Source organism: Dermochelys coriacea, chromosome 2 (assembly GCF_009764565.3).
Source record: "Dermochelys coriacea isolate rDerCor1 chromosome 2, rDerCor1.pri.v4, whole genome shotgun sequence".
Taxonomy (NCBI): Eukaryota; Metazoa; Chordata; order Testudines; family Dermochelyidae; genus Dermochelys; species Dermochelys coriacea.
Window position 1 is genome coordinate 123,923,719 of NC_050069.1, and position 15,131 is coordinate 123,938,849.

The 15,131-nt window shown below is 40.1% G+C and overlaps 1 protein-coding gene across 1 annotated transcript in view; it reads right to left on the reverse strand.

Moving 5' to 3' along the window:
- PHLPP1 (PH domain and leucine rich repeat protein phosphatase 1) overlaps positions 1-15,131 on the reverse strand; it is a 209,388-nt gene that overhangs the window by 32,132 nt on the left and 162,125 nt on the right. Inside the window, exons 7-10 of the mRNA XM_038391613.2 lie at positions 14,009-14,211; positions 12,537-12,597; positions 9,255-9,350; positions 5,633-5,788 (exon numbers count right to left, since the gene is read on the reverse strand). Of these exons, the coding sequence (XP_038247541.1) occupies positions 5,633-5,788; positions 9,255-9,350; positions 12,537-12,597; positions 14,009-14,211 (516 nt within the window). The remainder of the gene's footprint in view (positions 1-5,632; positions 5,789-9,254; positions 9,351-12,536; positions 12,598-14,008; positions 14,212-15,131) is intronic.

Sequence of the window (15,131 nt, forward strand, 5' to 3'; positions counted from 1 at the left end):
TGAGGAAGGTATGCAATATTGATAAATCTTTTTCTAGTAATCCAACTAAATGAGGATTCACACCCAAACATTAAGGTTTATTAATGAATGAAACTGATTTCCAAGAGAAGTCACAGCTGCAACCTGTTGAACCTTCTCCACAGAAAATAAGGGTTTACACACTACAAAAAAGTCACACAGAATGCTGAGGGATTAAAAATTCTTTCCATTAAAACAAAAAGCTCCAGGAGCTCTGAAGAACTGAAACTAGGTTAACTAGTTTACACAGATTCCAGAGGAGTCCACTAACGCAGAAAAACGCAGTTTAAATCAACAGTCTCATTTGTTTTTCACAGGAGCTGTATGACTTGATGGAAGAAGATTGCAATTGCAAGGTTTTATTGTTTTGTTTTTTTAAACAAATCTCCCCTCCGCCCCACTCTCGACTTCATCCTTTAGCAAACAAAAATACATTGTCTGTTCAGAAATGGATTACAAAGCATAAACATACTGAACCAAACAAATTACTTTACTAAATCAAAGAATGCAAACCTAATGCTAAAATATATGAGAAGTTACTGTAATAACTTACATTGGCAACAGTATTCTTTTAGTCTTCTCTTTTGTCCACTATATTTTATCAGGTCTGATCAAATAAATTCTCAAATTAAAGGTGCTCTAAGTGATTTGACAACATTTACAAAGAACTAAACATTCCTGCAACTACCATTACTGACTGGTTGGTTTTGAAAATGGTTTAGGGCCTTACCACTGAGCAACCTCCTACTTCCTGTGTTGCACTACTACAGTTGCAATCAGTAGAGCTACTCAAGCTTGATCCCTTTGGAAGAGAGGTCTGGCAGTACAGCTTTCTTGTGGAAGGGGTCTCAGCCCTCCACCTGGTCCAAAACTGTTCTGGTAACTTTCAGAGTACAATGCTGGGCGCACACATTTGCAGGGCCTGCAGGGGAGGGTGGGGTTTCATGGGGATTGGACTTGTGCTGTGGAGAGCAGTAGTGCTTTCTTGGGGACCAAGTTCTGCTGGCTTAAAGGGATAACCTGCTATTTTACTTCACTTCTTGTAATTTGCAACAGGGGCACTTAGAGCTTTGCATGGGTGTGTCTATTGCTGCATGAATCCAAACAAAGTAACTATACAGAAATCCTAAAGCAGAGAGGCTAAGCTATTTGCACGCAGCAATTCTAAGGCAGTAGAACTGGTCAAAACTGGAATTTGTTCCATGGAAAATTCTGACATTTTAAAATTTACACTGCCCACGGATTCCACAGCCTGGGCTCCTCTATGCCAAGCAGAATGCTGGCACAGTCCATCCCTACAGCTCAAGATTAGGATCCTCAAATCTACGCTCATTTGTTCTATCCGCCTTTCCTTTCCTTAATATAACAGGTTTGATTTGTTTGTTTGTTTTTTTTTAAAACCCAAGTGCATATAGTTACAGTTTCCATGTTTGTGGTTAGGATATCAGATCCTACATTTGTCATCCCCCCTCCCCTCATCTATAATACATCATCACTGCTCATTAACATTCCTCTTTAGAAGCTGTCATTCCAAACTGATACTGGTTTTTGGGACACTGAAGGATTCATAAAAATGAATACTCTGCCAGCAATTCTCAACCACATACACATATATAAAAGGACAATATTCTCAGAGCAGACAGCTTAATGAACGGATGGTTTGGAATAACGTAAAACATTAACTCTAAACTAGTTGTATATAAAATAAGTTGATGAACATCCGCAGATAAATTTCCATCATGCTGATTTAACTGACTGGGCCTACCCAAGGCTATGGCTACACTAGAGAGCTCGCAGCTGTGCCACTGTAAGCCACCCTAAACCAACAGGAAAGAGTTTTCCCATCAACTTAATCAATCCACCCCCAATGAGAGGTGGTAGCTATGTCTACAGGAGAAGCTCTCACCACCACCATTGCGCTGTCCACCGGTACTTAGGTCGGTGAGGAGGCTTATTCACACCCCTGAGCGACAAACTATTACTGATGTAAGTGGCAGTGTAGACATAGCCTGAATCATTATAATTCATCATCAAACCTCCAGGTGGGTTTGGCACTGCCTGCTACGACATTAAATTTGTTTCATGTTCCATCAATGCCCTCTGAGGCCACAGTGCTGGGAATTTACTTAGATACAAGCACTGTCATCTTTCCAGTGCCTGTATGCACAAACCATTCCATGTGCCTGGAGATATCCCACTCATATCGCTATCAGATGGAACCAGAACGTCAAGCATGAAAGCCTAGTCCAAACTTAATTGTTTTTCCTTCACTCTGCCCACACACACCACACCACAAGCACATGAAAAAGTACAGAATCAACATAAGAACTTGATCCACAACCCTCATACATACCAGAATACAATAGCAAGGAAATATGAATTAACAACAGTTACAAAGATAAAAAAGAAAACTTAAGTCACTGGCAGACACACAGGAATTCTGTAGATTTGACAAAGTGCTAAGTTTCCTCTGGGGTAATAAACATTCAGCTCTGGTTGAAACAAGTCACCTTCAGTTGTACAGCATATTAAGCTGATACCCTTGATAAAGGGTCACTTATTTTTTTCAACTTCAATTCTTTCAGTTCATGTTTTTAAAAACATGAAGTGAAAAGACATTTTCCAGACAAGACCCAAGTTCCCACTCTCCAAGTTTGAGGCCTAATCTACTCGGGCCTTTTTCTCAACTGTCACTGCTGCAGCAGTGGTGTGTGCACTAGCACATCAGCCAAAGTGTCATTTTTATCATTGTCTCATCTATACCTTTTCTGATTAGGGTTAGATCAGTGGTTCTCAAACTAGGGGTGCCACTTGTTCAGGGAAAGCCCCTGGTGGGCCGGGCCGGTTTGTTTACCTCCGCATCTGCAGGTTCGGCCGATCGCGTCTCCCACTGGCTGCGGTTCGCCACTCCAGGCCAACGGGGGCTGCGGGAAGCGGCGCGGGCCGAGGGATGTGCTGGCCGCCCTTTCCGCAGCCGGAAACCGGACAGCGGGAGCCGCGATTGGCCAAACCTGCAGATGCGGCAGCTAAACAAACCGGCCCGGCCCGCCAGGGGCTTTCCCTGAACAAGTGGCACCCCTATTTTGAGAACCACTGGGTTGCATGACACGATAACAATTTACACCCAGGATAGGTCTACATAAATAATCCAACCAACAGTGGAGCTGTGAAGGTGTTAAGAAAAATTCTAGAGTAGACAAGGCCCATGTATCTCCTGCAACAATACTTGACATCACTAGTATCTAAAGGAGAGCTCCTTTACAATGCATTGGGATGCCTAGTTAGCAAAGGGAAAACACAGAACCTTGAGTGGACCTAAAGTTGATGTTAGCACACAAGGGAAGAGAACATTTGAAATCTGTCATTTACATTTTACTTTAAATTCTGAATTTTCTTCTGATTATTTATTTCAGTCAACTGTTTTTATGGTACTTAATGTTTTTGCAGTTGATTTTAAGGTGTGCATGTTATGGTACAATCTCCACCTGCAGCTTCTCTATCTTGCCACAAACAGATGGTAAATTAATTCAGAAAAGGTTTACCTCCCCACCCCTCGTTTCAGAGATGTGAGTAGCTTTCTAAAACTTCTATTTCTTTTTTTGCTCTCCAGGCTTGACTGAGTATATTTTCTTTCTTTTAAAAAAATCTTGAATAGAAATGTATATTCCTGTTTGGGAAGGGTGGGGGAGATTTAGATTGTTTAAAAAAAACAAAAAAACAAACAAAATGGATCTATTCTTGTGTGCACTTATGAACATGTTTGCAGGAGCAGGCTCTATGTTCATGCAATGTTATGGTTGAGATTTTATATGTACAAAAGACAAAGTTCAAAGTTGTCAACCTGCATCAGCAACTATAAATCTGTCCTTTTGCACACAAAATATAGGTAATATTTTTCTTTACTATACAGGCTGTTAAATTTACTGCAATATGTTACAGTTGCTGTGGTAGCCATAGTGTTATGTTTCCTAACTTGTTAATTGCGTGTTTGGTGGCTGCAAAATTCCAACCATAATATCAAACAACTCATTGGAATAAACTGGCTGAGCAAACCTGGCATGTACATAGTGCTGAATATGGAGGGCATACTGCAATAATCAAACTTTTAAAATCAAAACTCCATTTCAGCTCCCAGCACAAGCATATTTGAAAGATTCCTTAAAACCATGAAGAATGAAGTTCTATGCTTGGGCAACTTGAACTGAAGAAACCTTTCCTAATGAAAATTAACCTTTTGGCATTACAAATTTTAGTCTAAAGGATAAAAGAAAAGGAGTACTTGTGGCACCTTAGAGACTAAAATTTATTAGAGCATAAGCTTTCGTGAGCTACAGCTCACTTCATCGGATGCATTTGGTGGAAAAAACTTTTTTCCACCAAATGCATCCGATGAAGTGAGCTGTAGCTCACGAAAGCTTATGCTCTAATAAATTTGTTAGTCTCTAAGGTGCCACAAGTACTCCTTTTCTTTTTGCGAATACAGACTAACACGGCTGCTACTCTGAAACCAGTCTAAATGATAGTTTTCCCCACAGAAAATTACTGAAGTTTGGAATTTATATGCAAACTGCCTCTCCAACCAAACCTGTAGCATTATAACCCTCACATAATGAGCCCTTGAAAAAGAAGATACAACACTGCTTTCATAAAAGATTTATAACAAAATAAGGGCATCCATCTGATTGACGCACTACCAATCTTTTGGTGATGAGTCTTGTCTAAATAATGACAGTGAGATTAACAGTTCGGTTTCCCAACAAGGACAGCTAGTAGTTGTGCATTCTGTTGTCATAGTTTAAAAAACAAACGAAACAGTCTTGTATGGCAAGTCACACGCAGCACTGATGTCACCAGTAAGCCTATGACCATTGTTGATGCATGAAGGTATGAGAAATATAAAAAGCTAAGCAAGGTAGTCCCATCAAAGGCCTCTAAATCTGCCTCACTCAGATGCTACAAATATGTTTTTAAAATAGGTAATACTTCTTCATGCCTCTAGACCATATACAAATTAAAGTACATTTTGAAGTGTGTGTCTTTAGATTCAGAAACAAAAATTACAAAGACTCCAAGGCATGTGAAGCTGCAGTATAGAAATAAAAAGGGGGGGAAAAAATCAAATCAAGTGATGTCACCAACTAAATTAATGACAAACACTGAAAGGCATGAAAATTTTAGAAGCAGCACCAGGAGAAACCACTGTCAGTTATTTTGACAATCTTATGTGGCAGGTTTTATTTTGTCTGAAAGGAAATAATAAATTTTGGCTTTTGATTCACAAAGAAGCTTCCACACTCTAGGTTAAAATGTGTATTTAAAAATTGCTGCTAATGGGTCTGGGAACGTATAGCAAAAAATGGCACGCATGTTACTTTGTAGCTAGATTTCAAAATATAGGGGTACCGTGGAAGCTTAGTGACAGAAAAAATAAGCATGAGAGCATAAAACCAGAATTAAAAAAACTACTTCTGTTTTAGTGGGTTAGACAGGACATCTGTTCTCAGCACAGAAGGCTCACAGCTTTCAATTTAAGGGACCCTCAGATTACCCTTTCAACTAAGAAATAAAATGAATCAGGTTTGTCATGTAAAAAAAGATATTTTTTTTTATTTACCTGTCAGCTTTCAGAAGAAGGTTTGATGGGAGCTCCAGGAGCTGGTTGTGTTGCACATCCAGGACTTCTAGTTGCGTTCGTTCAAACCTCTCTGGTAGCCTTCCTAATCGGTTATGTCCTGCCAGCAGCTTACGCAAACTGTTAGTGCAAAACAACCTTAAAAAATATAAAATGTGAAAAATAAGTAATTCTAAATTAGATAAGGACACACTGAGAACTACTACTTTAGAGGGGATCCAAAGCTTGTTTCAAAAAGTGGTTTATAAACAACTGATTAGCAGAAGAGTGGTTTTAATAATACATGAGACCTTACAATGTCTTCCCACACCCCACCCACCTCTCAGAAAAGGGATGAGTGTTGATAGATTTGGAGAAGGAGGGGAAGGGACAAGGAAGGGTTATCGGATCACTCCACAGGCTATTCCTAGAGCGAGAATGTCACTGGTGAAGTGGGTAATTACCAACAGTGACTTCAGAAAGCTGCACCTGTGGGATCTCTCCAGATAATGAAGGATTAAAGCGAGAGAACACCAACCACCCTGAAAAAGTGGTAGTTGCAGCACTATACTCATCATGTGCTGACTCATAATCCACTGTACTTCCCCTCCCGCTTCCATTTTTCCTTTTTGTTAATACCAGACTAACATAAAGCCTCCTTTCCAGTTCTACAGGGAATGAAATTTATCTAATCCGCTTTTCTATCTTGAGCTTTTACAAGCTGCGGATAGCCCGAAGTTCCCCTCAATGCTTCTTTTTGGGCTGGGGGTGAGAATAAAAGGTTTGTTTTGGCAAACTACAAGTCAAAACCACTAATTGTTCCTACAAAAATGGTTACGGGAATTTAGATATTGGGCCTAAAAAGCCTGATAACACAAACTGATCAAGTTTCAATTTTAAACAGGAAAAATAAATCAAAAGAAAAAAAAGATTATTCTTCATCTGCCACCTGTCTTGTAGTCCAGTGACTAAACAGTTTAATCAAAAGATGACTGAGCCCCTTTTTGACCTTGCTTTCAAGCAAAGATTCACATATTACTCAGCATTAGGGGACACCTTCGTCCCCCTCTTCACAGGAGACCCATAAACTCGCAAAGAATCCTGCCTTTCCTCCCACCCCAATGCATCAGCTATTATTATGCAGTGCCATTGTAGGTCATTGGGCAAGTGTGCCAAAGTAATCAATTAAGTATGCTGGCTTTTTCCTTGACAGATGCAGTCAAACACTACAAGTGAGCGCCAGTATCAACAGTTCAGGAGAATGATGGCTTGCATTATGTAATTATGAATACAAATAAATGTCACCACTTTCTCCAGCCAAGACAACTCAGCAATAGGGGTAAGTATCTCTGAAATATATCGTTGAACCCATTTATTTTAGTAGTTTTGTTTTGCTTCAACTCTCAATTTTGTTCAAAAATGCCTCTTATAAGAGAAAGAATTATGAAATTTTCCTTCTATTTTTTGTTTCTCATAGGCATGGTCAATGTTGTCAACATAAAATGTCTTAGCTAAAATGTAGTAACTAAAGCTGGCCAACAAAACAAAACGTAGCAGATGTGAAAAAAATTGGAAATAGTTTCTGTTCCAAATCAGGATGGAATATCAAAAGCCTGAAGCTTTCTGTGGAAACTAAATTAAAAAGAAATATAATCAATTTTGGGAGAACCAAAGTGGAATTTTTTGGCTTGCTCCTTGAGCTACCCGATTACCCAAGGAGCTAGGCAGTCCAGCATGTTAGGGAGATGGGGGAACATTGAGACTCCAGTTCTTTGTATACTCTGCTCCATCCTGACTGCGTAATCTCCACAGCTTGAAGGACTATATCTCAGTTATAAAAAGTAAGTGCAACTACAATCTGCTGCAGCTTACTCAAATTGCAACCCCCAGGCTCCCAGCAAATCACTACTCTAGCTCTTTATTCATCAAAGTATGGACGCTTGTTTTTATGGCATTAAACTTCCTCCAAAGTGAGCTCTTCATCCACTTAGCATGTCCTGGCACTGCTGTACAATATGGAAACAAATCAACCAGGTTTCCTTTGAGAGTGGGAAGGAGTAAGGGTGCAGAAGGGAATGCTCCAAATACCATATTTATACCTCAGTGCCAAAGGATTTTGTTGATACTGTTGATAAACATTTGGGAATGGTATCAAAGCTTGAATCCAGGCCCAAACTTGCCTGAAGTTCAGGGCTGTTCAGAGCCAATGTTTTGGGGTGGGCCCATCAATAAGGATAATATCACTAAGTTACCTAAACATATGCTATCAGGAAGAGCTACCAAGGTTTAAGACATGTCCTGGCATTTAATCAGAAGATGGGAGAAGATGCATGTTGATTGTACCTTGGAGCCATTAGTTTCAGCCAATCATTCATCTCCAGAGATGCCCTATGTATGCCTTGATAGTTTTTGCTGTTATAAAATACAAGTGAAAGGCAACTGGACATATTTTTCTTATGAGTGATGCCATTTCAGTTGATGTGAACAAGGCATTTCTAGAGTATTAACAGTATATATGTTAGCCTGCTAGGTTGCTCAATTCTCACATTCCTTTCAGCCTCTATTTCTAAATTCTGCCTTTAACTTTCTATTTCTAATGCCAAGTCCTTGGTTCATACCACAGTTCTCACCTGGACTAAAATAACCTCCTCTCTGGCTTCCCTAACACTCTTCTTTGCCATGTAATCAACACAGCACCAAAAATCTTCCTTTCCCATGTCTCATCCCTTTGAGTTGCTACAATGGCTCTTTTTCCAAAAGAAGTTTGAACTTATCCTCACATTTATGGATATGCCCCTCATCTCTTCACCCACTCTTCTCACCACATGACTGCTGCTTGTGTCTTCTCCCATGCTCACCATGTCTTTTTCCATGCTGCTCCCTATGCCAGGTATGACAACCTTCTTCCTGTGAGCCACAAGTATTCACTCTAATTCCTCCTCAAAACCCACTTTTCACTTTGATTTCCAAACTGACCTCCACTCATGTGGCAGCTAATTCCCGTTGTCTCAAGGTGCTATTTACAAAATATTATATGAAAATATTAAGATCTCTCTTCTCTTCCCTATCATTTATATTTGTCTGTTAAGCTAACTCTTGGGGGGGCAGGGCCCATCTTTTTACTTGAGAATACTGCTGACTATCCAACAACTCACTGTATGAACCTAGAAAAGTCCCAGCCCTTTGTTTCAACTACTTGCTGAGTCTTGTCATATCTTAGGTGGGTAATGTCCTTAGGCGAAGGTATGTTTCTACTTTGCACTATGGAGCCTTGTTTGGGGCTTCTAGGGGAACAGAATTAAGTTGTAATTTCTGAATCTATAAAGCATCATTCAAAGTTATGGTTGTAAATATTTAATAAGGTTTCCTCTCTGAATAGCTGCATAGACAGCTTTAGAACTTCTGTCTGGAATTCAAAGACATTGTTCTCTGCATGAAAGTAAAGAAAGGCAGGATGTGCTGAAGCTTATGGCATGATGACAATCCCATGAGATAATAAATAAAATCAATCAAAAGATAAAAACAAGCTTGTCAGTCAATGCAACACACTAAACACTGAATCAGCAATTATTTTTGAACTTGATTATCCTGTCCCAAGGGACGTAACCTAGTCCGAAGGACTCACCGGGCAGGCAGTTCACGTAGTTGATTGTGGCCAACATCCAGCACTTCTAGTTTTCTGCTGTCACATACCCACTCAGGCAGGCTTTCCAGGTGGTTTCTATGGGGATGAACACAGGGATCAAACAAAGGTGTAGTCCTTAAAGACTGCTACTGACACAATCGAACACTCATCTGTGTACACACACACACACAGGTCCCAGTGGGAACTGTAGATCCTCTCACCATTGAGAAAACACTGAGGACAGTAAGATTTTGGTTGAAAGAAGAGAAAGCAGCCAATTATTTTATAAACTAAACATTATGGGGAAGAGGGTCAGTTTTCTAACTCTACCCTGAAAGCGTGCACAAAGGTGAAGCTGGGCATACAAATACTGCAAATACTTTCCTCTTTGCAACTGTAAAGCACCTAGTACAAGGAAGAAGAGATATAGCACTTAACTGAATGCTCAGATACACATCTAGGCATCTAACTTAATATAGTTGCATGCAGAATTTTTAAGATTAGGGAACAATATTTTTGACTGCACAGAAATCAACAGTTCTTTGTCATTAGTGTACTTGTGTCCCCTTTGTATTTATTCAAATAATGATCTTTAACCAAAAAAAGCTAATAGTGATCAAGCCCATACTTTTACTGAAATATCAATTACCTAACAAATATAATCATGAATACCAAATTAATCAAACATATTCCTCTAGGAAAAAAACTGAAGAAACCCCATTGCTTAACTGTATGCCAATTTATTACAGAACACAAAAATGAAATCATAAAAAAGTTTCAAAGTCATTGCAAAATCAAATATTCCTTAATATGATTTGTAAGAAATGGAGAACAAAGCATTACAAGCAGCACTTTTCAGTAAATCATACTTATGCATGCAAGTACACTAAGGTTAGATATCCAATTACCCTGATTTATGTTCTTGCACATCTAAAAATTGATGGCCACTGTCCCAGGCTAGCTCATTTACTGCTGTGCTCCCATTTAAAATTTTCAATAGCTTACAAGTGACTGAAGCAGTTTTTATTAAGTTAATAGCACTTAAGTAGAGGTTACTTACGATAACTGGAGATTCTTTGATATGTGTGGTCCCTATCTGTATACCACACGTGGATACACATGCATGCCATGCACCCGAGTCTGTAGACTTTAACAGTGTCCGCTGGCCCAACTAAAAAGTCAAAAGTGGCTCCTAGCAGTGGGCTAGGAATGGGTCACAGGTGTGGTGGTAGAGGGGGCCAGAAAGCAGGGCCTCAGTCTTCTGTTGCGTGTGGGGAGGCTCGGCAGGATGCTGGCAGTAAAACACAAGAGGAGAAGGTGGTGACCTTAGTTTATAGGTCTACCTTTAGTGCTTCTTCCTTGGGGCAGGTGACTTATCAGGAACCAGAGAATAGTCCTTAAGTCCTTGAATGACTGGAAAGAGTCAGTCTTTGTGTTAAAGAGGTTGGGAACAAAGGGAAGAATTTGATATATTCTGCACTTATTTACAGCCACAAATCCCTCGTTTTATCAATGCCAGTGGCCAAGTTTCTGGATGCTGCATCAACTGCATCCCGAAGAGCCATTTTCACTACCGGTTTGCCACCCTCTAGAAAGGAGAGGAAGTGGGTTCTGTCCTAGGAGGAAAGTTTGTCCTGAATAGGCTGGCAGGCTAGAGTAGTTATTAAAGTCATAGTTGGCTAGGAGAGCCTGGTAATTGGAATTGGTAGAATTGCAAGCCCACAGAGAAGACATTTTCCCCAGGAGTTCCAGTCTCGGAGATCTTGTCTGATGGGGTGGTCTTTAAGTATTGAGACCTATGAGGTTTCGTAGCAGCCTGTACCATCAGGGAGTTGAGAGCAGGGTGGAGAACAGGAATTTATCTCCCTTTTCTGGAACAAAAGAGCAATTCTCAGCCCTCTTAGATGTGGGGGGCAGGATGCTGGGTGTGCCAGACCAATCTCGCTACCAGTTCCAATATGGCCTGTTAACAGGGTAAATCACCTTATTGACCCCGGAGGCTGCAGGATGTCCAACAGTCAGTGGTGTGGGTCTTGGACTTCCTCAAGAGATATCTGGAGATTACCAGCTGCTCTTCACAGTAAGTCCTGGTATTGCCTATGGTCATCTGGTGAGGAGGGGCAAGAAGGAGAGACCATCTCATCCAGGAAAGAGGATATTCCCAGCAGAAATGTTGGTACCTGCCATCCCAGTGCAACATCCTACTCCTCCTCACACACTGATGGAACCAGTTGTTGGAGCAAGGGGGAGGGGACTGGAAAGACTCCTGGATGTCTGGTATAGGGATCCTATGGTCCACAACAGGGCAAAAAAGAAGGGCCAATTGTTTGAGGGGGACCCCATGGCATAGAGAACCATTGGTTCCTAGGGAGGTCATGTTCATAACAGTAGCGACCATAAATCCTGGCTCACGTGTCCAGGCTTAGCTCTCTCTGTGGGGATGAAGGAGGGATTGGCTCATCATATTTGTCTGAATCTGAAAATTGCTCTTATAATAGTGAAGCTGTCAGTATTGGGGCAATCCCACCTGTTGGTTCTAAGAAAGATTGTTCCTGAAACACCAAAGCAGTCTTCCAGTGTAGCTATGTCCCTCAGGAGGGCGAGGCCAGAGAAGATGGGAGTTTTGATGGTCAGCACTGACGGTAACAATACATCTCTGGTAGTGCTGTGTTCTTTGGGAGGATGAGTCGGTACCACTGAGTTGAGAGCTGCACTGGTGGATGGAACTGGCCGTTTACTTATCTGCACATAAGGGCTTGTAGATTTTAATGGACACTGTCAAAAACTCTGGACTCGGGTACATGTGTACCCATGTGTGGAACACAGCACTCGAAAAAGCAGCACTACCATAAGTCATCCGTGTTTAGGAAACTACTTGAACACGATTTAAATATTGAGCTTAATAGAGAACTAAACTGATAGAGAGGAAGCGCTCAAGAAACCTCCCTGTTACGAATCCAGCCTATCTACATTGGACAGGGAATCTTTTAACCAATGAAGTTGATACAAAAAGTAACTGTAAATAACTCCAGTAGTATGTTTATCACAAAATTAAAGAGAAATAGGCAGAGTGTTCAGTACATAGGACCAAAGATAGGGTGCAGTTGAAGAACTGGGAATAAAATTCAAAATTCCTGATACCTCTTGGGCAACATCACAGCCCTTCTGTAATTCGGTATTTAAGCTCAGTAAAACACAGGTGAGCCTTGCTTACTTCACATGAACTTAACTGATTGATGTAGATGCTACAAATAGCAAGAGAAGGCACATCATCCTTCTTACCTAGAAATATCCATAGATGTCAGATGATTTGGAACTGGATACACATCAAGATGAACAAGTTCTGGGAGAAGAAAAAAAGGACAACTAATTTCATGATTGGCAAAATAGTCATTTAGTATATTAAGTAGCTTTATTAATTGTGTCAGAGTGTATTGCATATGAAGTGTATTTGCTAGACAATACAATAATCAAAATGAAAGATTTAAAACAGTATTTCGCTAATTTTACAAAAGGAAACAAGTGACTAACCGAAATTTAATTTTCCCAACTTCCTCCTACCCACAGCTCCAACCTTTGGCTTTATTTCCTTTTTTCTATCTCTATTTAATAAGACAGCAGAGACAGGCATAAATCTGTGCTACTTTTTCACTAATTAATAGTGTCATTTTACTGGGTACCTAAGAGCAGATGGTCTCCTCTCAGACAGAATGGGTCATCTCTTAGATGTGCCATGCTCAACCAGATCCCACAGATATGAAGCACATTCTTCAATTTGGGATTCAGTGACAATCTCAAGAGTCATTTGCATTCCTGTGGGATCTTTTTTTAAGCAGCCCAGCAGGCATTTCATAATTATGTACCACTAGCAACAATGTAAGCACTTTTTTTTGTTTAATAAGGTTTTTAAAACTAAGACCTATGCAATAAATATTAAGATTCTCAATTCAGAATGAAGGCTGAAACTCACTGTGAGTAATACAAATTACAATTAAGCCTACATAGTGTTCTAAAATGAAGATGTACGTACACAATACGTTACCTTCAGAGTTACAACTTACAAATAGTAAAACAAGGTAGGAAAAAAAGAACAGGGAAGAAGGAGAGAGATTGGACAGTAATAAATTATGTTGGCCGGTTCACCCAGGACTACTTGTGAAGAGTGCCTTGCTTCTGTTTCAGAACAGTCCTTGCCTATCCTATCACTTTTGACTGAAATAAGCAGTTGATCATAACCAAAACATTGACTGACCATAGGATTTGTAACTTTAACCATAACACAGGTAGGGAGATCTGCTCATAAAAATACATACCACTTTACTAGGTCTCCCAAAAGGCCAATTGTTCAAACATTGCTTACCTCCAGAAAGGAGAAACAACTTCCTTCACTTACCTTGGCAACGCAACACACATAGCATATAGGGTAATTAACACTTTCAAGATCCTTCTGACATTGTATATTGTGGAGGGTTAAGAATGGAATTTCAATCTTCATTCTAAATTTCTATGATGCTGTGTCCGCTGTGTCCTTCAAGTCAGCCACTTAGTGTCATTTGAACATAATTTTTGAAACTTAAAATTACGATTGACATGATATAGGTCATAAGGTTCTCATTTACCCAAAGGTCACGTTAACAGACCCCTTGATTAAGCCCAATTATGTGTATTCCACTTAATAAGCATTCATTCTGCTGAAAGAAAACCAGGTAACGAAAAGACAGACCTCAACATGATAGCCTTAAAAACAGCCTTACCATTTGAAAAGGCATAAAGAGCTTTGAGAAAATATCCACTGATTTTGAGGGTCACCAGCTGGTTTCGTTCACAGTGCAGCACTTCGATGTTGTTGAAAACTGTTGCATCAAGTTCACACAGTTTATTGTCTCGTAGGTCTAACTGGGTCACATGATGCAGGAAGTCTACTTCATCCGCCACCAGCTTCCTAATTACATTCAATCTTGCAAAGGGAAGGAAAAATAAAAGTTGCTAGTACAATTACTACACACTCCCCTCTGGCAGGGTAGAGGAAAATATAAACTTTGCTCTCCAATTAAGCTATTCCACAATGGCTGGGTCAAAATGATAAGCCTCAGGATCCTGACCTACTTCAATTGTAATTGGTTTTATTCTTCTCTCTTCTTTGGGATATCTTTAAACAGGACGGTTCAGCTCTTTTATCAAATCTACTGTTATACTGGGATAACAACACTGACCTCTTTTGAAGAATGCTTTGAGATCTACAGAGCACGATGTAAGAGCTAGTGCTATTATTATGGTGTCTAAAACAATAAAGGTGATCTTGCTGTGATTTACTCAAAAAGCAAAACCTTAACAGTTCAGCTAGCCTTCAAAGAACCACAGTAATCATCTGCTAGACAGGCCCAGCAGATACCAGTACGTACCGTGCCAAAATGAGAAGCTGAAAATACTGGGAGTCTGACTTACTGAAGGGCAAGATCCAGAATTCTAAATTCCACACACCATCACTCACATCTCACTTCACCACCTTCCAAGGCAACCAAATACCAAGTCAGAAGAAAGCATACTGAACTCAAATGGTAACAAGGGGAGAGGATCTGGAAGTGAAGGCTTATCTAACCCAGTGAATTAGTATGCAGCAAGTCTGGGTATGAATCTACAGTGCACCAGCCTGCCACACACTAACCCACTGTGTAGACAAGAACAGTTCTTATTGCTTTACTGTTTTCAATGTAGCAGTTACTAGACTGAAGCCAGCCAGTTCTCAATGACCTCCCCAGGAATTGTTATGAACATAAAGATGATCTATAAAAAGGAGCAACAAGAAGATTTCAGTGCACTTCAAAAAATTTTGTCTTAGCAGTGAAACCTAACTTAAAAAAAAGTCAACACTGGTTG